Source organism: Diadema setosum, chromosome 3, assembly GCF_964275005.1.
Source record: "Diadema setosum chromosome 3, eeDiaSeto1, whole genome shotgun sequence".
Lineage (NCBI taxonomy): Eukaryota > Metazoa > Echinodermata > Echinoidea > Diadematoida > Diadematidae > Diadema > Diadema setosum.
Window position 1 is genome coordinate 42,478,559 of NC_092687.1, and position 27,000 is coordinate 42,505,558.

A 27,000-nucleotide genomic window follows, 5' to 3' on the forward strand; every position below is an offset into this window, starting at 1 on the left:
CAATTAAAGTATTTAATCTTATGAAACATCAATCCGTCCATCATTAACTTTGACCCGTTGAGGATGAGTTCCGAGTACACTGAGGCAGGTGTCTATGGGAATTCAGAAATGCACAAAAATTGTATTAATGCACCATCCCTAAACATTATCTAATTAAAACACATGCTGTAAATCTAGCAGCATTCAATTTCACCTACTCCTAATTCACTTGCATGCAGACATCCTCTAGCCCCCCTCCCCCCCTCCCCCCCCCCCAAAAAAAAAAATAATAATTGTAAATACACAAACTATAAAACAGGTTAAGAATGCCACACAGCAGCATACAGTGTAGATATCAAAAGAAGATAGTCTTCTTTCAAGACTGATCACATTACAGAAATATAGCCTGCAGTCTAGCAGTAAGTCAGAGATGAAATGCTCTTGTTCTTGTGCAATACAAATTTTGATACATTGGAACCTTGTTACAGTGAAGCTGCTTGGGACCACACTGGATATCATTAAAATCATTCATCTCATCATGTCAGTGATAAAAGAACAAGATTATATAAAAGTAATAAAACCTGTAAAATGACCTCATTTTATCAGGTTGTTTATCCTATATCCGACCATGTTTAAGATATAAGATTCCATTGTAATCTACTGAGCATTTTTTTGAACATAAAAACTTTTTGATCTAGGCAGACAAAAGGATTAAATTCATACATTCACAATGCTTTTGAGGTAGTGCTTTCCACACACAATGACACTGAACATACACTGTACGCTGAAAGATCATAATAATATGCACAATTCAAATACATGTATGTCATAAAAGCTTTCCTAGGCTTGACGAAGAATGTGAAACCTAAAATCTGCACAATGAAAATGTGGGTTTATACATTGTATACATAGTGTTCCTGAGCTTGCAGTACACTGTATTACCTGAATGTCATGGACACTGCTTGAATGTGTATTTTGTCTTCCACAGAGAAACTGAGTGAACTACATTGCACTTTCCCTATGTTTGAAAACAAAAACAACAAATCACAGAGAACCCAGATAAGGCATACCTTTTTTGCAAAATTTAACAAATATTCATAAACCAGCTAGGAAGTACGATAAGTACAAGTAGCTCAAGTGAAATCTAGAATTTTGAAGGTGTACTGTTATTTGGTAAAACTACTGTCCCTACAGTGTATCCAGAAACAGACAACCAAAATCACTTGGCAGAAAATGTTCCACTTACTAATAGTTTTTGCCAATTAATTGCAACACGGGTATGCTAAAAAATATAGTTACTTCAGTCCAAGTCAAAGTTTCCTTTTTTTTTGTATTAATCCCCCTCTTGTTTCCAGAGAAGGTCACCGGGCGATTACCTTTAGGATGACATGTTTGTTCAATTGGTATTAACTCTTTATGTGCCGTGGTGTAAACCCCCTGTGTGCCACATTATTCTGAGACACCACTGATGTCATGGTTTGGGAAAACATTCTATTTTTCAAATCCATGTAACTTTTATACAATTGCGTTTAGCTGAACCTGTAATGAGCAAAGTTGTAGAGAAAACGCCAAGCTTTGTTTTGATGTAAATTGTATGACAAATCTGTTAGTGCTGTCTTACAAATGACAAGGAACTACATCATTGTAAAAAAGACATGACTTTTGCATACAAAATAGTGACAGAAACTTAAAATTTACACACAAATTCAGTAGGGAACACCACTTGCTAGTCGAGCACCACATAAAATGGAAGCTATATGTGAGACCAACGAAATTGCGAGAAAAGTGTTCATTGTACTGTGGCCTTTGGCGATTTGTCAATCGGTTTGGGGCAGGTATAAACTTCTTGCCGAAAAAAAACCCCAAAACAATACAAAATGGGTACAAAGTAGTTTGTTGGTAGTGGACACATATATCGTGTGTACATTATGCTCAGTGGCAAAAGAGGGGAAAGCAAGTTGAAGTGTACAGCCCACGGGGCTTGCAGTGGTATTCCCTGAAAGCTGCATTATTCCTGAGACGTCTGTCGTCGAACCAGCTCAGAGTACATTCCTCTCTTTTGCATGAGCTCTGAGTGAGTGCCAATCTGTTCAAGGAAAATAAAATAAAATAAAAGAATCCAGTGAACTAAATACACGTTAGTATGAAAGAAAATACAAACAACAAAAACAAACAGAAAAATAAGAGACAATCACGAATTATAATACAGTGAACTCCCGTTGTGACGAAGTCCTCGGGACCGGCAGTTTTCTTTAGCTACATCCAAATTTCGTGATAACCGAACAATAAAAATACACAGAGTAGATAACTTTGCGACCCAAATTTTGAATTCGTTGTAACTGTTATTTCGTTATAACCGTGTTTGTTATAATGGGAGTGTTCTGTATCAGAAATCTCCCAAAGATAAGAAGAACAAAACAAAACTGAATGAACATGACTGCAGATAATTAAAACAATTTTGAATCAGCAGTATTTAGTTCTCCATCTAAATCTATTCCCTGGCTATGGGAATAGAATAAGCCCACTGTCTGTACACAGCTAAACACAAAGTAACAAATTAAGACACACAGGGCATCAACTTTATTAGGTTCTTGTGCGCAATTCATCAAATCAGTTTCTATCGTTTTTTTATGCCGATCTGAAAAGAAGATTCAAGATTCAAGATTCAAGATAATTTACTGTCATGTATAAAATATATACATAAAATTTGTTTTCGGACATACGTAAAGATAAAGGTGCATAAATGAAAGAATATAAATAATGAAAATAACTTAACATGAGTTTTATACCATACACACATAAAATACATACATTTAATACAAAAAATTTAAAATATTGCATTGAAATTACAATGAAGAGGGAAGAGAAAGGCTAGGAGGACAGGAGAAGAATAAGCGTATATAGAGTATGCATTTTTTTTTTCTTCGTCCTATCGCCCCACCCAGGCATTTCCATATGCCGGAGCACTCCTCCAGTTGAGACTTTAATAGCACATTCCATAGGCACATACATGACTTGTTTTGAGCACCAAAGGCATGAAATGCTTCACATTGTTTATGGACCCGTCGAGGATTGTTTGATTTTCCTTCAAACACGCATTTCCCATAGAAACCAGCCCAAGTATTAATACTCGGGACTTTAATATACTCAACGGGTTAAAGGGGGAAATCCAGTCCAAAAATAAGTTAGTCTATTATAAAAAAGAGTAAAATCTCACAAATTCAACAGTAAAGATTTGACTGGAATCGGACAAAAAATATGGAAGTTATGAAATTTTGAAGTTTTGCTAATTTCTGCAAAACAGTTCTTGTACAGTGGATATGAATATGCAAATGAGTGAGCTGACCGTGTCATAACCTCACAATTTTCCATTGATACATATAGTATACAAAAAATGACAAAAATTCAATGTTTCTGTCATTGAAGTCTGAAACATGATGTTATTACATTAATGACTTCAAAATAGTGATCAGTTAGATGTATCAAGATTTGAGCCTTGGGCATTATTGCATTTGAATGATAAACTGGAAATTAAAAAAAAAAAAAATTGTACAAACTACATGGCAACTTGTGAGGAGATGACATGCTCACTTTGCCATTTGAATATTCAGTATGTCTGACACATGAGGGCGCACTCACTTCTTGAATCCTCCCGTTAGCAAGCACAGCTATCACATCTGCATTCTGAATGGTGCTCAGTCGGTGGGCAATAACAAGAACAGTTCTACCTGTAAGCCACAAAACACAAACCATCTCAACATGTATGTAGCATATTCATACAATCAACTACAGGCAAGTCTACGGGTGCAAACATTGAATAATTGGCTACATCAATGAAAATAAAAAGTCCAAATCTATCCTGATAGCCTTCAATGCATGTGTTACTCCGCTGTCTGCACTGAAGTCGAATACTGCCTATTTTAAGCGATGTACTTTCTCAGTGCTATCAAGATCAACCTACATGGAGTTGATTGTATTTTGCAGTGTGTCAATTTTTCGTGAAATTATTACCTTCCATGAGAGAAATGAATTGTATGTCATCCGTACCGTGGAATATTGTGAATTTTCTTCTTGATTTATAGGAAATATACTCATTCGTCATTCAGTTGCCGCAAATTTTTTATCTTGAAAGCAACAAGTTTTGATTCACCGAATATGTGGGAAAGAGATGAAACGAAATAGATGGCATACAGTATAAACATGTTGCTATGATGTCAAAAATGCATGTTTTCTTCATCTTTCATTGCAATCATCATACTTTTATGTTTATGAAACATTCCCATATTTAACCCCTTAAGAACAAACTGATTTTGCTATAACACATGTTTCCCATAGACACCTGCCCAAGAATACTCCAGACTAGTCTTCAACAGGTTAAAGTCCAAGCGAAAATCAGGATCATGAAGTATAAATCAATACATACCAAGAGAGTAAGTACTGGAGAAAAACAAAGTTATTAAAACTCTGTTAATATTGTGTTGTGCTTATCATTGCATGAAACAGACATTCCCTTTTGTGATCACAGTTTAACCCGTTGAAAACGGCCTGATTTTGCTGCAAACATGCATTTCCCATAGACACCTGCGTGAGTAAACTCGGGACTCATCCTCAACAGGTCAAGACAAACTCAATGGTCTGCTAAATGCACAATGAAGCATGGTGAAGGGGACATGATGCCTACACAGAAAGCTCTTGGAATCTATGATTACCACTGACCCTTGACCTTTCTTTCCTTCTTCTCTTTCATAAAAAGTCATAGGCAGTAGGGCATTACGTATAAAGAAAGATACTTTTTTATACTTGTCCAAACAGGTTTTTGAATAATGCATTTTACCTGACCAACCTTGAGTTTTACGTAGCTGCTTTGGGCAAGCAGTCAAGGTAGATTTGATGCACCTTACACTCGAGTCTGATCCTACAAGCTGTATGTTCCATTAACCTGGACAGGGTAACCATCTGATACTTTAAATACATAATATAACCAACATATCCGCTGCTATCTGTTTACATCATAATGTGTACATGTGTGAAAGTGGAAAGGAAAGTTTGCTGACCTCTCGAAACAGAGTTGATATCTCCTGCACCAGTCTCTCCGACTCTGCATCAAGAGCGCTGGTCGCCTCGTCCAGAATCAGAATGGAGGGCTTCTTAACCAGGGCTCTAGCTATTGCAATTCTGTGGTTCATAATAGAGAGATGGGGTATATAAACACAGCTAGTATTACTAGCTTTCTAATCAATTTTTCATTTCACTCTATTAAAGGTACATGGTCCCGGTGTTTTAGTCAAATGCCTACACGGGCGCACGGCGCAAGTTTCCTATAGAGACCTATGCTATCGACTCCTCTTTGGCGCTTACGCTGTGGCCCACTTCACCGAGTCCGAAGGAGTCCGATCCACTGTAGTCAGTGGTCCGATCACAGTTCGGCTCATGATTCGGCTGACGGGGATGACAGCGTTAGCAAACTTCTTTTGTGATATCATAATAAGAAGCACATACATGTAGCACCCTGGCATTACTACAGACTGCGTGATGCGCAGAGAAGACAACGAAGGCAATGTTATCAAGCAACACCTATGCGCTTTACTCTTGATGACAGTTCAACTTCGGCAAATCTTCGTATCAATGCTAACGGTGATCGGCAGTATCATCAACAGCGCCCTCTACACTACCGGGACTATGCACCTTTAAAGAGATTTGTGTACTGTAATGATATAAAAAAACACATCCGGTTTCCTCCTGAGCTATACATCCTGCACGGAGCAAAAGTGTGTGAATTCCAAGAACACTCAGTTGGTCCCACATATTCAAAAGAAATTTGGGTATTTAACCAAGACTGTATGATGAAGCCTGTTTGAGTCAGAAGTGTGCACTACATACATTTATACAACACCTAATTAGAATGTAGCTATCCGATTGGTTGATTGCCCATTACGTGACATGTAAATAGTTAAAAGCTCCATCGCACACTGTGGCTGTCAGCAGTGCAATTTTATATGAGCAAAAATGGATAGCGTATGGCTGACGTCACCCATTTCCCTTGACTACCGTGTTATAACTCACAATTGATCTCCAAGTTTTTGTTTCATTGCACAGCTCTGATGTCACAATAAACAAACATTTGCCGCATGAACTCAATAATTACAAGCATGAGCTTCAACCGATCAGCTTCGTGTACGCACATGGTGACTATGCCTATTAAAGCGGCTACTCATTCGTCTTTCCTCGAAAATGGTTGCCATTTCTGTGCTAAGTTCAAGAATCTGTGTGGACCATCTGCTGACGTTCCGAGTGTTGTATAAAACAAATAGTGCATGGTCTTTACTCGTGCAATGGAACAAGATTCTGCACTCGGTGAAAGATGAGGCGCACTATTCAAGTCGGCTTTGCCTCACTGAATAGAGCGCCTCTACCTTTCACCTTGTGCAAAATCTTGTACAATGGCACTCGTGACCATTCACTACAAATCGTATTTGTATAGTATTTTTGAGAACACCTTGGTTCATCAGTTAATCAACCTATTCATTGCATAATCAAACAGGTCATCTTAGATGTATAACAAACAAGGAAAAGTAGAAATTACGCGGTGCGTAATATATGTCCCCGCCGGAAGTAGCATTTAGTAGCACAATGTACAATATAGGTAAAAAGATCAAGGTCAAAGGTCAAAGAAGTCAAAGGTCAAAATTTTGAAGCCCTCACCTAGTGCCATCACATAAGGCAAACGGAATCGAAATCGGGTTAGAAATGGGGAAGGAGTAGCATTTTGTAGCCAATGTACAATGTAGGTAAAAACTCAAGGTCAAAGGTCAAAGAAGTCAAAGGTCATAATTCTGTGTAGAAGTTTTGAAGCCCTCACCTAGTGCCATCACATAAAGCAAACGGAATCGAAATCGGGTTAGAAATGGCGAAGGAGTAGCATTTGGTAGTAATATGTACAATACAGGTCAAAAATCAAGGTCAGAGGTCAAAGAAGTCAAAGGTCAAAATTCTGTGTAGAAGTTTTGAAGCCCTCACCTAGTGCCATCACTTAAAGCAAACGGAATTGAAATCGGGTTACAAATGGCGAAGGAGTAGCATTTGTAGCAAAATGTACAATATAGGTCAAAAATCAAGGTCAAAGGTCAAAGAAGTCAAAGGTCATAATTCTGTGTAGCAGTTTTGAAGCCCTCACCTAGTGCCATCACATAAAGCAAACGGAATCGAAATCGGGTTAGAAATGGCGAAGGAGTAGCATTTTGTAGGCAATGTACAATATAGGTCAAAAATCAAGGTCAAAGGTCAAAGAAGTCAAAGGTCAAAGTTCCGTGTAGAAGTTTTGAAGCCCTCACCTAGTGCCATCATATAAAGCAAACGGAATCAAAATTGGGTTAGAAATGGCGAAGGAGTAGCATTTTGAAGCAAAATGTACAATATAGGTCAAAGGTCAAGGTCAAAGGTCACAACTGAAATTCTGTATAGAAGTTTCAAAGCTCTCATGTAGTGCTATCATATAAAGCAAACAGAATCAAAATCGGGTTAGAAATGGCGAAGGAGTAGCATTTTGAACATTTTGATCACACACGGACGCACGGACGCACGGACGGACACACGGACGCACGGACGGACACACGGACGCACGGACGGACACATGGACACACACACGTACGGAGCCCGTTTCATAGTCCCCTGCTCGAACTCGTTCGGCGGGGACAATTAAGTGTTAAAAAAACAAACAAACATAGAACAAAATTCTTTTCCTCATTGCACACATGCTCTGTTCCACATTAGGCTCAAGTTTTGAATAGTACATGTAGGTGATCACGATTCTTCCAATTATTAACCCAATTTGACATATAATTGTAAATCCCTATGTGGTAAAAAATATTGCAGGATTGCCGCCAGTAAGCAAGGGGTTAAAACAAGCTAAAATTTGTAGACAGGTGCATTGGTAGAGTCAGGGACAGAGTAGATGAGTCTCACCTCTGTTTCTGACCGCCAGAGACTGTTGCTCCTCTCTCACCCAGCACGGTGTCATAGCCCAGTGGGAACTCTGTGATGAAGTTGTGAGCATTCGCCAGTCTCGCTGCCTCCTCTACCTACAAAGATTATAAACAAGAGAAAAACTAGAAAAGCACTCTGAGAGCGCAGACCTCCGCCAAGCAGCTACTTTCCACCGATGATCTTGCTCTTCCCAAAGAGATTTTTCTCCTCTCCACTACTGGGGAAAAGCTCTTTGGGCTCTTCCATAGAGATCAGTGATCTCCACCTATAGATATACATGCTGAAAAATCACCAGATTTCCCAATATACCGTAGAAGCCTTTGTTACGTCATAAACCCTCAGCTGCACTTTAGTGCGCATTTGAAAACCTGAAAAATGCGCAGCTTGAACTCCCAAGTTCATTGACCCTACCTGTCAATATATCACAAATCCTTCATAAATTCCCCAAAAATCTCAGATCACTACCAAAATTTAATCATTTGTTACTTGTGTCATTCTCAACTTTTCCTGCAAGTTTCATCCAAATCCGTTAATTACTTTTTGAGTCTATTTTTCACACGGACAAACAAATAAACAAACAAACCGACCAATGGTAACGAAAACATAACTTCCTTCCTTGGCGGAGGTAATTAGGAGTATATGAAAAGACAACCATTGCCACTTAACCCATTCTGTACTGACTTCTGAATCCCCATAGAGCTACAATAGAGGCCACCAGGTTTCTGTATGGAACGGGGAGAGGATTTCTCCTTTTCTGTTTGGTTTCTTTTCAATAGTAGTGTTTAATAAAGAATGGAATTGCAAGTGATTGACAAATTGCCCTACATCGACGTAAATAAGCACTGAATTGATCAGTGTTTTTAGTAGTAGCCATGATAAAAAAATCATGGGCGTACATACTCGAGCAGGATTCGAACCTACGACCTCCTGATCACCGGACAGGCGTCATCTCCACTAGACCACCGAGCTTTCGCCCGACAGCAAGTGTTGGTTCTAATCCTTATAGCATGCAGCGGGTACTGCTTTGTTATTCAAATTCATGAAATTCTTCCATCGAGATGTTATTTACGTCGATGTAGGGCAATTTGTCAATCACTTGCAATGAAAACATCTCGACGGAAGAATTTCATGAATTTGAAAGAATGGAATGCTTTTAAAGCATTCCATCCTTTAACACTAGCATAATTATGTCTGCCAGACTTTGACTTTTGGCACTGTATGGTCCATACAATTAACCTGTTGAAGACTAGTCCTGAATATACTCAGGGAAGTGTCTAGTGTCTTACAGCAACATCAGTCCATCCTCAAAGGGTTAAGATATTAAGGAAAATAAGAATCTTACACAGAATTGTTACTGACATAAAGTTTACGTTTTCAATTATGAAATTTATTTCTGAAGGTGGACTTGAAGTTGACGCTTACTGCGATTAATAGTACACTGCAGAAGCTGAGAACCATGACAGAAGTGTATCTAAAGTTGTGTACTGTACCGTATGTCAAAAATATGAAAAAGTATAATGGGACCCTCCGCAATGATATCTTTAGAAATAGCGAATCAATCCAAATACAATTTCAGAGTATGAAACTATAACTTGTTACCCACATCTTGCAGAAAACTCCATCCGATTTGCTTCAGTGGTCAAAGAGAAATGAGTATTTTTGTAGAGCATGTCAGGAATCCCTTCCATCCAAGTTCCGTCCATTGTGTTCATACATTAATATACAGTTCAAAGAGCATCCAAGTGCTAAACTTGGAAGAATCACATCCATGACATGCTTCACAACGATTCACCTTTTCCTACGACCACTTAAAAATTGAATAGGGTTTTCTGCAAAATACAGATAGGTAAGATGTTACATTTTTAGACCCTGAAATAAAAATCAGACAGTTTAATCATATTGAAAAGTTATCAATGCAAAAATCTGACTGTAATTTTTTTGGGGGGACATACTGTATGCAATTGGGCTTCTTGGATTTGCACAAGCCCTCAACGTTACCTCTTGATCTGATGCTTCTGGGTTTCCGTACCGGATGTTCTCTCGAATGGATGTCGCAAAAAGGGTTGGCTCCTGGTGTATTATAACAACAGAAAAAAACAAAGAGAAAGAAAGATATGACTTCAAAAAGGCTTATCCACAGTGATAATACTAAAATGATATTAAGGAAGACAGATATATATTATGCAACAGAAAAGAGTGAAAAAAAAAAACAAACTTGTTGACAGACAATGTACTTAATGTTTTATGCAACATTAGTACTGCAGAATACATCCTCGCATGTTGTCATGTATTTTTGTTCAAGTATATACCATTATTTGTCATGTGATGCATCACGCATTACCCCGGGGTACCACGTTGTGTAGCGCCACCTCACGTCCACTCGAGGACAGCCGCAGAGAAATGCATGCATTGTGTGTGCGTGTACATAGTCATTCCCATGCCACTGCCTGTTATACTATGCATGCATGGTATGCTGTGCTAGCAATAGCGTGTGCTTCAGTGCAGTGCAGTGCAGTGCAGTGGCTAGTGCAAGCTAGCTGCAGCTAGTTATCGTGTGTATATCATCATGTACATTTTGCTCTTAATCTGATCTCTCAATCTAGTTGTTAAAATGAAATGGCTGACATAAGAAAAAAAAAGGTCTTAATAAAAGACGGGTCCCACCTTTAATTAAGATTGCTTTGTTTTTTGGATATCTCGGCCATTTGAAAACCAATTTTCATCGAGTAAACTTTGAATTCCTCTGGGAATCATCTGCTCTTTCATATTTCATAAGGGTTTTCTCACCAACTTAAATGAAAAAAAAAAAATCATCATAGAAAAACACTGAAAACCTGCAGTTCCATCTCAACCGAAACTGTGCCTTCCCTTTGAGGTAGATATTGACTGAATTTGCTGTCACGATACAGACAGAGTATTGGTCACTACAGCATTAGCAGGTCAAAATTGAAATTAACTTCAGTGGTAGCAGAGAGAGCTGTTTGCTGAGCTCACTCTCAACTGGCATAACTGTCCACAAAGTCGTGAACAAAAACAAGCAGAATTCATCATACCTGGCCGAGAGCGGAAAAATTACTCTCGCCGAAAATTACCGCTCTCAAAGTTTGTCAAGCATGTGAGAAATGTGCTACGCTTGTAACTAACTTGATTGATGTATCCTATGGTCCGGCCCCTCAGCCAGCTGGGGTCAAACTCCCTGAGATCAGTCCCGTCCAGTCGAATGCTGCCCGAGGACACGTCGTAGAAGCGCTCCATCAGCGCCGTGATCGTCGACTTCCCCGCCCCCGACGGGCCGCAAACGGCGATCACTTTCCCCCGGGGAAGGCTCAGGCTGAAATCTTCGAGAACGGTCTGGGAAATATTTAGAAACAGGAAACGTGTGAGGTGGTCAAAACACTCTACTCTCTCCTGAGGCCACACTAGGAATATTATTTATTGATAAGACGAATAGAGAAATTCTTTTGATCAACAAGCTCCAAGAAATTACATATTTGCGGTTTTGTGCTGTGCATTTTCATTTAAATTATTCTTCATCTATATTTTTTCACAGGGAGCAGAAAATAAAACAACCTTTCATTTCGTTCTTCAAACATATCTTTGTTACATTGCAGAAATTGTCAAAGCCTCTTCATTCAAATTCATGAAATTCTTCCATCGAGATGTTTTCACTGCAACTGATTGACAAATTGCCCTACATCGACATATATAAGCACTGAATTGATCAGTGGTTTAGTAGTAGCCATGATAAAAAAATCATGTGCATACATACTCGAGCAGGATTCAAACCTACGACCTCCTGATCTCCAGACAGGCATCATCTCCACTAGACCACCAAGCTTCTGTCCAACAGCAAGTGTTGGTTCTAGTCCTTATAGCATGCAGCGGGTACTGCGTAATTAATTCAAATTCATGAAATTCTTCCGCCGAGAAGTTTTCATTGCAACTGATTGACAAATTGCCCTACATTGACGTAAATAAGCACTGAATTCAGTGCTTATTTACGTCGATATAGGGCAATTTGTCAATCAGTTGCAAAGCCTCTACACTGCTAACCTCTTTGTGTGCCAAAGTGTAAACTTGCTGCGAGCGGCGTTATTCTGAGACCGCAATGCATAGTTTTTAGAGAACATTCTGTTTTAATATTGAAAGGTATGTAACTTTTCATTAAAATGTTTATACCCGACACGCAACAAAAAAAGTTGCAGAGTTCCATAATCCTAAGTTTTGCTGTGATGTAAGTCTTACAATGTATGTCAATAAACTTTTTTCTTGCACTAATGTTGCTCATTTCATGTGTTTACAATGTGAAATTGAATTAATGCAATTATAATATTTCTTCTTTTTTGTTGTTACTTCTTTCGCATTTGAGTACTTGTACATGGTTTAACCCATTGAGGAAGGTAAGATTTTGCTACAACACACCTTTCCCATAGACACTTGCCCAAGTATACTTGGGACTTGTCCTCAACAGGTTAATTTCTTTTATTTGCGAGGAACTTGCTGTTCGTTATCCAGCTGCCTTGTTCGTTGTTCAGTTATTACTATTACACATAACTTCTGTGCACACATACTCATGATCATGCTAAATATCAGTCAGACAGGTAATAAACATGAATTAATTGTTGAGTTCTAACCTGCTCTGGTCTGGATGGGTAGCTGAAGGACACACCCTCAAACTCCACATTGGCATAGAGACTGTGGTAGGGTATGCACTGCCCTCCTTTCAGGGGTATGCTTGGTTCCAGGTTAATGTACTGTAAAAATAAAAACACAAACGAAAAAGTAGAAACAATACCAGGGGCGGATCCAGGAATTCCGTAAAGGGGGTGATAAAGGTAATATGACTAATATTTCTGGTGCCACTTTCGGGTTTCATTTCATTTTTTTTATTTTCTTTGTTTTTAACGAAAATAAAGGGGGGGGGGCATGCGCCGGTTGCGCCCCCCTCTGGATCCGCCACTGGTTACGATTATAGGTTTATGTCAGGCTGGGTTCACATCACAGCCAACCAATGATTGTATAATCATGATGGCAGTTGAGATGTATTGGTGAAGAGCATAATGTAAAGTAAGACATTTTTGTGGCAAGAAATTTTCCCGAATTGGCCCACGCAGCCTTTTTTGCGGCACAAAAATTTTGCGTATTGCCCCTGCCATTCAATAAATATAGTGTAGAAAAAAAACTTTTGCATGCATTGTAATGTCACGAATCTTGGCTCTCTAGGAAATTCACAAAATAAAACAGCACACAATTTCTGGTTTTACATTTAATCAGGATTCGAAATGCTGACAATGGTGAGTGCTCTGTTTCTTGGTACCTCGGCGGTCAAACCACACATAGGTCTCAAAGCTTGCACTCTCAATGCGAAAGCTTCAAAGTTCATGTTTAATAATGCACTTGCATAAAAAACAAAATGCATTAAAAAACGCAAGTGTAACTAGCGCCTAGCTGTAATAAAGTGCTCAGTGAAAAAGTTAAATAATTTTTATCAGTGGATACGCAAGAAACCTAACTAAGATCCGCCTCCAAAATCAAAGGTTGGGATGATATTACACAAACAATAAAGGAATGGAAGCATGATGTTGACCAACCTCCATGACACGAGCAGCTGCACTCACGCCCCTGACCGCCTGGCCGAAGAGAATTGAGATGGCTGCCAGTGACCGCTGGACATTTTGGGCTGCCACCAGGAAGGACATGAGCTGACCGGCCTGAATCTCACTGGTGGACATCAAGTAGCCTCCAAAGTACACAACTCCCAAGACCAGACCTGAGGGTTGGAATAAAAGAGACTTTAAAGTCGATCGTCATCCCTAATGGTACGTAAACTCCCGAACGACTGAAGTTTGTGCATGCAATTGCGCAATGCCAGACTCGGTGCATAGAACAGCTAGCACGGCTTTGTATTAAAAAGATGAAGTGCTTGTCTAGTGAACGGACCCCGTATTTCAGAGCTTTTTTCTCAGTTCACTCTTTCCAGAGTATGTGCTTTCTTTCCAATAGTAGGATAGGCTTAATTAGGAGAGAGTATATTTGAATTGAGTTATACACCATTTTAAAGCTTAGAGTCTACTCTTTTAACTAAGATTTGTCGTTATCTATTTTTTTTTTTTGTTTGGCGACTTTTTGTTGGGTTTGGGATGCAGGGTCACATTTGATCAGCATGGATAGATATTCTTCATTTGGTCACAAAAGGAGAAAGAAAAGAGACATGGGTACCGTTGAGGGCCAAGTTACTGACACCCTGGAAAAGGCCTATGCCGAGTCCTAGTCTCGTCTGAAGACCCCTCGCACTGTCCAGCTCCTGCACAAAGAGGGCGCTCTCCTGGTCTTCCATGGCAAACGCCCTCACGGTCCGCATGTTGGCCAGAGCTTCGTCGGCTACAGACATCGCTCTTGATGTCTTTGAGAGCACAGGGAAGAGACAAAGCAAACGTGCATGATGATATCTTGTGGCTATGTGTATGTAGGTCGATACAGTTCTGACGCAAGAAATTATTTCCACTAACAGATTTTGTTATAACACTTTCTTGGACAGATTTCTGAGGGTTGCTCGGTCAGGAATTGTGTACCTTTCACATGTTAAAGCTGTATAGGTGACTCCTGTTATCATAGCAAAGTTCTGGGACAAGCAGTATTTGTTTCGTTTTGTTTTTGATATCTCAAAATTTGGTTATACATGTAGCTGAACGAATAAAGGAAAGAGAGAAATATATTCATTTATGTAATCCATGTAATTTGGGGACCTGAATTTTAACTTCACTGTAACAATTTTTTTTTTATAACCATGTTTGATCACCGTATATCTGGAGTGCACTGTACTTGCAAGTTTGAGAACAAAAAAAAAATTGCATCTACTGACATCTTGTATCAACAAACCAAGTATCCAGTGTGGCTCATACTGTATGAAATGAGAGATGTCACTTTGAGCTATTGCAGCATTGCAGGCTAGAAGAGCCAGGAATCATTTTAAGAAAACAAGCAGAAACCACTTGAAAACTTTTGCATTCGCTCAGTGAATACAGCATTACTCACACAAAATGACAAACTACAAGTAGAGATTAGGCAGATCACCTGGGCCCCGTTTCATAAAACTTGTTATCAGTGACAACTATCACATTTCTACGAGATATTTGCTCTCAGCCAATCAGATGCAAGGATTTCAGTAGCTTCTAACAACTATCACAACTTGTCACTGATAACAACTTTTATGAAACGGGACCCTGAAAGAAGTGGAGCTTGACTTGTTCAACACACAGCTACGTGTATATTGATACATGTACAGACTTTTTGTGTGTGTTTTTGTTGCTGTTGTTGTTGTCATTTCTTTTTGCGGCGGATAATTCTAAGACTCAGAGGGCATCAACCTTCTACCTGTTCTTGTGCATCTCGCGACAGCTTCCTCAACAGTGCACCAATGGCTGCCCCTGCCAACACGATGACCGGCAAAGTGACCACAAGCACACCGGTCAGCTTTGGGGAGAGGGTGTACATGCACAGCACAGAGCCAGCAATCTGGAAATAAAACAAAAGAAAATGATACCACATTAGATATTTCTAATAATTAATACATCTTTGGGGTGTGATACAAGTAAGAGACTGGTAGTGACTTAATAGTGTAAGAATAGATAATTAAAGGACAAGTTCACCTTCATTAACATAGGGATTGAGAGAATGCAGCCATAATAGTAGAACAGATCAGTGAAAGTTTGAGGAAAACTGGACAATCGATGCAAAAGTTATGAATTTTTAAAACTTTTGTGTTGGAACCGCTGGATGAGGAGACTACTAAGGCTTGTGATGTCATACATATGAGTACAACAGTATAAAGAAAATGTAAAGAAAAGTCAACATATTTTCACTTTTTTTCGCATAATAAAAGAGCACTTGACTTGCCTCTTTCTAAAGGCAATGGGAATAATATTACCCATAACATATGTCAGTAACGAGTCAAGGGAATGTGTACTTTTTTCAAAAGATGAAATTTTGTGAAATTCTCTTTATATTTTCCTTATATTGTTGTACGCATGTGACATCACACACTGCAGTAGTCTTCTCATCCAGCGGTGACTGCACAAAAACTTAAAAAATTCATAACTTTTGAACGGATTGTCCAATTTTCCTCAAACGTTCAATGCTGTGTTCTACTAATATTGCTACATTCTCTCAATCCTTATGTTACTGAAGGTGAACTTGTCCTTTAAAGCTCTATACGTATTAATACATCTTTAATAGGCATGATATAAGTAAGAGACTGGTAGTGACTTAGTGTGAGAGTAGATAATCAAGAAACATAACTTTCTGTAGAATGTGAGACAGTTGTTATTTTGAAATCTAACTGTGGTCAGAAATCTAAAATCTGAAGTCTGCAGGAAAGGTGCTACTACATGTAGCCCCACTTGTCTGTGGCGACGTAATTTAGCTGTTGAGCAGGTACAGTAATTGGGCGAGTATTGTTCTTATACCTGAATGAAGAAAATGTTTTGAGTGTCTGAAAGCGCAGACAATGCAGTCGGTGAGTGCCACGTGCTGAGGTTTGACCCATTCCGCAAAACACTGTCAACTTCCTACATAATAAACACCTCAAAACAAGTTCACGTGGGCAATTACTTTAACACCATTCACCCTTACCTGAGTAGTGCCTCGTAATCCCTGCGATATGCACAGCTTGAAGGAACTTTTGAAGTCCTGTACATCCGCTGACAGTCTGAGCCAACAACAATAAAAGACAGGCCATTGAGTTAACTTTCACGCAAGAAACGATATTCACACTAAATACCATTACACTACAATGATGTTACAGACATTACGGGTAGGAAAACTCTGAACAGTGATCTGACAACAAGAATTTAAAGTTTGACATCTTCTGTTATACATGTTCATGTACCTGCTGTCTGAATTACAAAGACAGAGCATAGCAGACATTAGAAGCTTTTCAATTTCCATGAAGCACAATATTCTTGCATTTGATGTTTTGTCCTATTCTAACTGGGGGGGGGGGGTTTAAATTGACCCCCCCCCCGACCTATCGTGCCACAATTCCACAATGCACAAAGATTTTGCCGCGTCGTTTCGCATATTAATACAGTATGCATGTAAACCAGAAAATAGCTCAAATTCATGATATCGTGTGCAAATCCAATACAAATCTTGTTTTTTTGTTGATTAATTAAAACATACGTCATGTCTTGCTGTCTTACAAGTTCTGCAGTAATTTCGTCTTTATTTCTTTCTTTGATTACATAAAGACAAATTATGCAATAGGAAAAAGCGGAACAGTAAGGGAGAAATAGATGATTGATATGCACACATTTAAAAAAAAAAAATTGATTTGCAGTTTTCACAGCAACATGTCACAAAAACACTTATCTGTCACTGAAACCTTATTCATCAAATTCAGAACCAACTGGATTGTGCTCTTTGTACCCATACAGTCCCACCTATTGACGAGTTCCCCTGTATGATGCACATCAAAGAAGGCAATGTCTTGTTTGAGGAGGGACTGGAACAGCCTGGTCCTCATCCGAGTGGCCAACCTCTCTCCCACAGCAGACAGAATGGCAATGTAGCCTGATGTGCAGACAGCCTTTGAGGTGATAGAGATTACAAGGCACAAACAAAATATTATGTGGTGCTATGTATATCACAAAACCTGCACAATGTCAACGACTGAGATTTTGTTGGTTTACTTGGTATTGAAAGAGAAGCTTTAAGATTATGTAATACATTAGCTGCTGCTTATAAGCCACTGACATTGTGAAAGAAAAATCCAAAATCTGGGAAGGTTACATTAAAAAAAAAAAATGAGGCTTTGAGGTCGCGGGGTTATGAAAACTCTTCGACTCTATCTTTATACAACACATGCTGCACATGGACTCCACAGAGGGCATGGAGAAAGGATTCTTTTAATAAGGTTTACATCTTCAAAGCTGGACCATTCCATAGAGACACCCTATTCATGACTAATACAAATCGGTGGTTCTACTGACTTTAACATTTTTTTTTCTCACAACTTCTTTTGTTTCATGTTTATCTCAGATACATATTGTACATGCCTATGTCGTGCGTAGAAAAATGTCAGACAAAAAGCATAATCATGGCCAAAAAAAAAGAGAAAAAGAAAAAAATAACCTAAGCAACACCACTATCAATTTGTTGCTATATTTCCAAACTTAATGTTAGATTAGATTAGGGGATCATTTCCAACAAGCCTCTTGTGTGCTTTCTATGATCCCTCCATTCAAAATGTAAATGTACCAAGGCAATTGTGTTTTGATATTTATAGATGTTATGTTTGATATACGTATGGAAATAAATGAATGAATGAATGAAAATTCCATAACTGAACATCAACATTTATATGAAAACAAACAAACAAACAAACAAACAGACCCCAAAATAAAGACTTTCCTAGTCAACAAGATCATTGACCCATGGAACTTTTTGTGAGGTAAGGCCACATATGTATTGTAAACTGGGATGATAAGAACCTACAAAGTGCCACACGTATATTATCCATAACCAACTTTCCCTACACAAACCTGAAGTCCGTATGCGCTGACCAGCCGGAGGGCTGGACGCATGACCTCATCGAGGTAGTTCCTGGTGTGCTCCGCCGTAAAGTGTGACACCACCTGAACAAGGTCACCCAGGAGGATTGGAATCTGGATGTTGATGAAGGCTGCAAGCATCGCACTCTGTCAAGTCCCACGGAAAGAAAAAATGTTTGAGGGCAAAAGTGAATCAAAATAGAAACAATGAAGATACAACTGAGGAAACATGCAGTACACCTGTGGGCTAACAAATACTGGGGTCAGCAAAATCAAAAGTTACTCAGCTTAAATTTGATTGCTATGTACATCTGTATACAAGCTTTACAGCATAACAAGTGCACACTATATGTATTGGAGAAAAGGCAAATAATACTGCGATACATGCAGTTTTCACACAGAAAGAAAACAGATATTGATAGAGAAACATTGGAATCTTTCTACTAAAGATATTTTTTCTGGGCAGCGTAACACGAATTAACATGTATTTAGGCCACAAATGTAGGCACTCCTGTCTACATTTTTGGAACCTATGGTAGACCAGGCTCCTGTGTACATTGTAGTTGACGCCAAGAGCCTAGTATACCAGGTTCCCGGGATACTGGCAGGGCCCTCTGGTAGAGCTGTGGCACCCTGGTGAAATAAGACCCCTATCAACCACTACCCCATGATGCTTCCTTCTTTATTACCTCCGCCAAGGGGGGAGGTTATGTTTTCGTTACCGTTGGTTTGTTCGTTCATTCGTTCGTTCGTTTGACCGTGTGCAAAATAACTCAAAAAGTAGTTAACGGATTGGGATGAAACTTGCAGGAAAGGTTGAGAATGACACAAGTACCAAACGATTAACTTTTGGTAGTGATCCCAGAATTTTTTATTTTGGAATTTATGAAGGATTTTTTATATTTTAGCAGGTAGGGTCAATGAACTTGCGACTTCAAGGCTGCGCGCATTTGAGGTTTGCATGCGCGTACTAAAGTGCGTGCTCTAGTTTCTGTTAGGGCGAGGCGCGCCGTGCAGCTGAGAGTTTATGACGTAACCAAGGCTAGAACTATATTGGGATTCGGGCGATTCTGCACACAATGCAGTACGTATGGGTGGAAATAATAGAAGAACAAGATCAGTGGTGGAAATGAGCTGCATGCTTGGCGGAGGTCTGCGCTCTCAGAGTGCTTTTCTAGTTTGTTAGTTCGTTCGTTTGTCCATGTGCAAAATAACTCAAAAAGTAGTTATCGCACTGGGATGAAACTTGCAGGAAAGGTTGAGAATGACACAAGTAACAAACGACTAACTTTTGGTAGTGATCCAAGAACTTTTTGGGAATTTATGAAGGATTTTTTATATTTTGGCAGGTAGGGTCAATGAACTTGGGAGTTCAGGCTGCGCGTATTTGAGGTTTGCATGCGCGCACTAAAGCGCGTGCTCTAGTTTCTCCTAGGGCGGGGCGCGCTGTGCAGCTGAGGATTTATGACGTAACAAAGGCTTCTATATTGGGAAATCGGGCGGCTTTCAGCACATAATGCAGGTGTGGGTGGAAATCAGTGCGGGTGGAAATGGGCTGCATGCTTGGCAGAGGTCTGCGCTCTCAAGAGTGCTTCTCTAGTTCTCTATGTTACTAGTATACAATTTCTTCCATTCTCATGTGTCTAGCGAAACCACCAGCGGCATTTCATTACGAAGAACATTAGGCCACTCACTGCTACTGCTGCTAACAGATACCAGGCATCGGCCCGAAGAAAAGACAGCACCTCCCACACATTCACTTCGGCCGCCTTCACATCCCCCTTCTTTTCCTCAAGAAGCCGGGTGGCCCCTTTGGTCCTTATTTTGCACTCCGCTATGGTCCCAGCCCTCCATCCAAAGTGCAGGGCTGCGCCTGTCCCTATTCCGACAAAGATGGCGCCATGGTGGTGTGCCCGCACTGTGCCACGACTATGGGGCTTCGAGGCGGGGCGCTGCCGGAGCCTGGTGATCCTGCGGATGGCATCCCGAAGAAGTTGGTGGAGAGAGGGTGGAGACGATGCAGGGGCCACGATGTGTGCCGGGCTGAAGAAATCATAACGGCCTGAGGACAGGAATCTCCTATTGGGTCATATAAAATATTTGAATACGAGACGATAATTATAATCTGAAAATATATACTGGTCACCCGTTTTCCTTTTCTTCTGCTTTCTGCTCTTCTACAGACTTTGTGGCAGCAGCTGTAGTTTTAGATTATATGCTGTGTTGCTGGTATACCAATCATGTTACTGTGAGAGTACATACTGGACAAGTGACACATCATTACCTCCGCCAAGGGAGGAGGCTATGTTTTCGTTACCATTGGTTTGTTAGTTAGTTAGCTAGTTTGTCTGTGTGCAAAATAACTCAAAAAGTATGTGACAGATTGGGATGAAACTTGCAGGAAAGCTTGAAAATGACACAAGTACCAAACGATTAACTTTTGGTAATGATCCGAGAATTTTGGGGGGGGGGGGAATTTATGAAGGATTTTTGATAATTTGGCAAGTAGGGTCAATGAACTTGGGAGTTCAGGCTGCGCGTATTTGAGGTTTACATTGTACATAAAGTGCATGCTCTAGTTTCTGCTAGGGCGAGGCGCGCCATGCACCTGAGGGTTTATGACCTAACAAAGGCTTCTATATTGGGAAATCGGGCAACTCTCAGCACACAATGCTATGGATAAGTACGTATAATGGGTGGAAATCACTGATCTATCTCTATGGAAGGACAAGATCAGTGGTGGAAATGAGCTGCATGCTTGGCGGAGGTCTGTGCTCTCAGAGTGCTTTTCTAGTTTGGTTCTGCAACACTTACTCCTTTCTTTTTTTCTCCAAGGACTTATGGTTTAATAGTGGGTAGCGTTATGATATGTTTGTAGGTTAAGTTTTATGTAACTATTAGGATTGGGGTTAGGGTTTGGGGTGAGGGTTAGGGTTAAGGTTGTGGGTACTGGGTAGAATTTATGTGTGGCCTAGCATGCAGATACGCTGTATTTCATGGGAGCAATTGTCGCAGCAGCAAATTTCATAGAACTGGCAAATGTTAATTGTTATACTCTTTAGGAATTAGATATCTGACATTAGTCATTGAGTTTTTGATAGTGTCATTAGCATTGTCATAGTAAAGTTAATACAATTGGGTTAAGACTTACTGACCTATTGCATTATGGCTATTGTAATTTTCTATTTAAAAACAAGTTTAGAAATTACGACTCCCAGTTCCATCCAGACAGTTGGTACTGGCAGCACTTTACGCAAGCATGTAATTTCCGTTGGCGTTAACGTAACTACGAGCAGCTCGAGTACAACTGTGTGAAGGAGCAACCCGGTGCGGTGTTCACTGTTAGCGTCAACGTTAATTTTTATGGCGACACGGACGCTAACAATATATAATTGTATTTTACATTCACAATTACTAACAACGCCAACAACGGTTAGATCTAACGTTATCGTTAGTCTAACACTAACAAGCTAACATTTGTTAGACAACTAGGGTTCTAGACTCTAGAGTCACGGCACCAGTTTGCGGCACCCCTAGGAATATCTAACCATAATTATCTTCAAAAGTAGAAGGGTATTTTTTTTCTAAATTGTTTTATTGGAAGAGCAACTGAAGAGCTTTCTTTTGATACCAGAATCATGAAATAACTCGGATGATGGCCTTCATAATTCTAATTTAAACCGTCTGTGTCATGCTGTTTTTAAAAAAATATGACGTTTAATGTTAAGATTTTGTTCTGTTGCTAGGCAAACACCATCATCCCTTGTTTGTATGAAAAATATGAAATCTTACTATAAAAAGAGGCCTGGCATGGTAAGGATTCCTTGTGTAACTCTATCAAATATTCTAAAATTCATTTCCTTTGTCAGTTTTGAGGATTGCAACAGTGACCAAAATGTGGATTGTTGGGGATGGGTCCGGTTTGCAGCACCCCTATGGGATTTTCACACATAGCGCTATTTTATATGTCAAAATGTGTGGAAATTGACATGCGATCTTGAAAAACTAAGATGAGTAAGAAATTGTATTAAATGATCGAGATAATGCAAAAAAAAAAAAAAAAAAATGGTTTTTGCAAAATTTTAATATTTGAAGAAATCAGGGGACATTTTTGTATGGGATGCTGCAAACTGGACCCCCCTGCTGCAAACTGAGTCCTCTTGGTGGTTGCAAATTTTCTGTATAAAATTGATTATTATGACTAGGGTAATTGTCCACCATACAAAATTGTGATGCAGTGTCAAGAGGCCTTTGGTACCTCTTCCAATTTAAATTGAAAAAAAAAAAATATAACAGTTATATATATAACGTTATATATAACGTAATATATATATTTAACTGTTAATGGTGTTAGGCCTATATTTGATTTGTTGCCCGTTTTACCAGAATACTACTAACGTTAACGTTAACATGTTAGACCCTACTGTTAACAGTTAACATAGGTCTAGTTCTATTACGTTAACAGTTAGATCGTACCCCTAACGTTAGAACCCAGGGGTGGTATTCTGTAAGCGCGATCCTTATTTCGATCCTAGGAGCGCGCGTAGGACAGAAAATAGGATACCCTTAGGACAGGCAAAATCGGTATTCTGTAAGCCTGTCCTAAGCCTATCCTAGGACAGTCATTTATGAATAATGAATATTAATGAGGAAAGACAGGACACGCCCGGCGCAGTATCTATAAGCCAATCATCTGGCTAATTTTACGCAATGCGCGCCCAAGATCTACATTGCTCAAACATGCGCTTCACGCAGCTCTACTGTGCGAGGAGTTAAAAATGTATTGTCAGTCTAATATTACAGTTAAGAATACAATTTTGATTATCAAAGCTTTAGCACGCACTTAGCCCACCATAATAGATGTGACCTTACGAGTCCCATTAATTAGCATTTAAAGTTTTTGCAGAAATAAGCTCAAATTTTGAACTTTTCGAGGATGTTGGGGTAAACTGGGATATCATCACTGCATGCCAAACTTCTAATATATAAGATTTTCTTAAATAAATATAAAGAATAATAATAATAATAATAATAGATGCGCTCACAGACACACACACACATGCGCTCACATTATTCTATGATCGATTGATATGCTTGCAATAATAATGTCTTGCTTATAGCTACTGTTTGTCCACTTTTCCCAGGGAAAAAAAACAAAACAATGATAACACAAATATGAGACTTATAGGAATATAGCGTAGCAACCCGTTATAATGATTATGGCGAGCATCAAAAGTCTTTTGGTCCGATACATATGTGCTCCATTCTAAATATCAGAAAGTTATTCGAGAAACTTCATCAAATCACAATTTTTGTCCCACTTAATTCACCCCGCTAGCTCTCCCCTATCTTTATGGTAGTATAGACTCATACATGCAGGGCAATGATAACAGAATAAATAAAGGAGATTACTAGTTGATAGATTAAACAAAGATATAAACATGGAGCTCCATGATATCCTTGTATACGAGTGCTGTTCGTTATTCCGAAGGTTCGTTAATCCGAAACACACAAATTCTCCGTACCTAGAGGTTCGTTAATCCGAAAATGAAAAAGGGTTCGTTAATCTGAATATTATTTTGTGGCGTTATTTCGAAGGTTCGTTATTCCGAAGATTTGTTAATTCGAAAATGAAATTTGGAATAACGAACCTTCGGAATAACGAATCTTCGGACTGGAAGAGCCTTCGGAATAACGAACCTTCGGAATAATGAGCTGTAACCGTATCTAAACACGTAAGTTCACTACGTTTTGAAAAAAAAAAATGTTAACCCATGCACATGGACTGTTAGATCACCGGGTTGCGTCACACACTACGTACGTCTTAACAACAGGGATGCCAAGTTCAAAAAAATTTAGGAGTGAGATTTTCATGACTCGGCATCTCGGCATGGGAATATGCGAGCGAGGGTGTGGTAGGGGTCCCCCCCCCCCCCTGTGGCCTCCCACGGTAGGGAGCTTTTTCAATTTTTTAGTTCTTAATGGTGCGATCAGGTGCATACATAAGTGACTATTTTTTACTTATTTTGAAAGACAAAAGGGAAATATAACTTCAATTGCAACTATCACTTTAATCTTTTGAGCTATGCTCATTATTATAGGCCCAAGTTGCACACTTCGCCCGATGCGTGAGAAAAAAAAATGGGTGTCATGCGTGAGATCGTGAGATGGCCCCTAAATGCTTGAGTCTCACGCAGAATGCGTGAGACTTGGTAGCTCTGTAACAATAATGTGAGCGGCGTATGGATCGTTAATTGCATTATATACTAGTACTTTACATGGCCGACGGAACCGTGGGGGCCATGGGGGCTCAGGCCCCCACACTTTTTGTGCACCATACAAAGAAATACATAAGGTGTCATCACTTTGGGCCCCCACAATTTTTTTTAACCCGGAAGTACGTAAGTGGCACTAAATATAAATAGATAGAGATCTTGAAGTGTGCGGAGCACGGTAAGGTTATGTTTTTCCCATGTAGACTTTTTTTTATTCGCTTCTCAACTGAAGAAACCCAGAAATGGAAAGGGTGAGAGGAGCTTAGGACCTTTCTTTTATTATTTTTTTTTTCTTGTTAGCTCATGAAACCCGGAAGTAGGCCCCCACACTTTTAAAAACGTTCCGCCGGCCCTGCTTTATTCTTCACGCGACCTAGAAGCACACTGCATACGTTTCTTTTTCTTTGGTTACTAGATCTTCATAGCAACGACTTCGAGAGTCACGTAATGTGGGCGGCGAAGGTAGGCTACTTGCACTGCGTCTGCATGACGTTCGGGCAGACGTTGAGCATAATAATAATGATAACAACAATTATGACAATAATAATAATAATAATACTTATAATAATAATAATAATAATGATAATAATGATGATAATAATAATAATAATGCTAATATTAATAATGATAATAATTATCATTATTACAATATCAATTATAATTATAACAATAGCTTTTGTTGTTATTGTGTACATAATGTACTTTTTATTTATTTTGGGCCGAATAAAATGAAGTGTGAATTGAATTGAAAATGGAGAACAACAAACAAATAAACACATACCACAGAGCTAGATAAAGAATACACCTGTTTCGAGCATTATAGACTGCAGATTTAGAATCCTCAGTATGAGAGGAACAGACAACTCTGTTATACGATTCATGTATGGGTCAATCCATGTCAAATCATCCAGTGCTTGTCACCCGACCCCCTCCGATTTTCTTAAAAATCGCACCAAATGTTCCCCAAAGTGTCTGACGGAAAATCCCAAAATATTTTGCCCCAAGGTCAATTGGTTGCTAAGATACAGCCTCGCATAGCAACCGGCGCGCATTCCAAAAAATTAGTTAAAAGAAAATTGGGCATTTTTGATTGACTGTTTTAGCTTGGATATTTATGCAAAAGTGTTCATTATCTGGAAATTGAGAGAACTTTATAGTCTTTGCAAGAAAAACTGACTGTGACGCGAAATTGACTTTTCGTTAACATGCACTAGGTCACCGAAAATGGTGTTAAATGTTGATTTTGAAAATTTTAATGCATATTTAGAAGCTAATATCTTCCACATTTCATCACCTTAGGTTCTAAAATATTATGCTGTTGAAGGCTTTGACTTGCTCAGTAATTTTGAAAAAAATCAGCGCATTCATGATCACCGTTTTTACGGAGAGCGCCCTCAAAGTTGACAAAAATGAAAAATGTGCCAAATTCAAGGTCACGGATCACCCTTCGTCCCACCTAGGAATAGCATCAATTTTTGTATATTGATAGACATTTACCTATATTATCTTGGGTTACCAAAGAAATTTTGCTCCCGAAATGTTCAATGGCAAATTTACCCCACCGAAAATGGTCGTAAACGGCCAAATTCCCACGTAATATCACATATTGGGTTTAGAGGACATTTCAAATGTCCACGCTTTCAAAATGAAAAGCACTAGCCCTGTGATATTTGCAGTAGGGATAGTCTGTTACACATATTTTAGTAATATATACCACAAAACACTTTTATTACATAATAATGACCTTGAAATTTAATCCAAAATTTGATAAAAAAACAATAAATCGCTCCATTTTCCTCATTGCACTGCATGTAAATGTGTTTTGAAAGACTTTTCACAGAGCAATATTTCAAGAATTATGAAAGCTGACATTCTACCATATTAGGGTGCTAAACTATTTCTGCTCATCTTCCAGATTTAGTGTCAATTTGATCATGAATGTTATATCTTTGACCTTGAAGTGCTTCTAAAAATAGCTGTAAATTTGTTAACTACAAATTACGCACACAACAGGTGTTTTATGGCATGATATACTTGTTATTCTTCCACAAACACAGAAGCTTTTTATGATGTAAATGTTATATACTGGAATTAATCTATACGTGTTTGCGAGATATGTTACAATTAATTACTCTGTTCTGACAATGACCCTCAATTTCAATCAAAAATGGGGATGGTAATATTTTGTGATTTTGTGTGCATTTCCTATGGAA

At 39.1% G+C, this 27,000-nt stretch overlaps 1 protein-coding gene across 1 annotated transcript in view; it reads right to left on the reverse strand.

Moving 5' to 3' along the window:
• Positions 1-288: 288 nt before the first annotated feature.
• The window catches only part of LOC140226395 (mitochondrial potassium channel ATP-binding subunit-like), a 29,405-nt gene continuing 2,693 nt past the window's right edge, over positions 289-27,000 (reverse strand). Inside the window, 15 exon segments of the mRNA XM_072306870.1 lie at positions 289-2,065; positions 3,619-3,707; positions 5,034-5,054; positions 5,057-5,154; positions 7,942-8,057; positions 9,961-10,032; positions 11,107-11,313; positions 12,597-12,716; positions 13,554-13,732; positions 14,182-14,365; positions 15,337-15,477; positions 16,594-16,669; positions 17,403-17,548; positions 18,504-18,659; positions 20,207-20,591. Of these exon segments, the coding sequence (XP_072162971.1) occupies positions 1,988-2,065; positions 3,619-3,707; positions 5,034-5,054; positions 5,057-5,154; positions 7,942-8,057; positions 9,961-10,032; positions 11,107-11,313; positions 12,597-12,716; positions 13,554-13,732; positions 14,182-14,365; positions 15,337-15,477; positions 16,594-16,669; positions 17,403-17,548; positions 18,504-18,659; positions 20,207-20,591 (2,068 nt within the window). The 3' untranslated portion in view covers positions 289-1,987.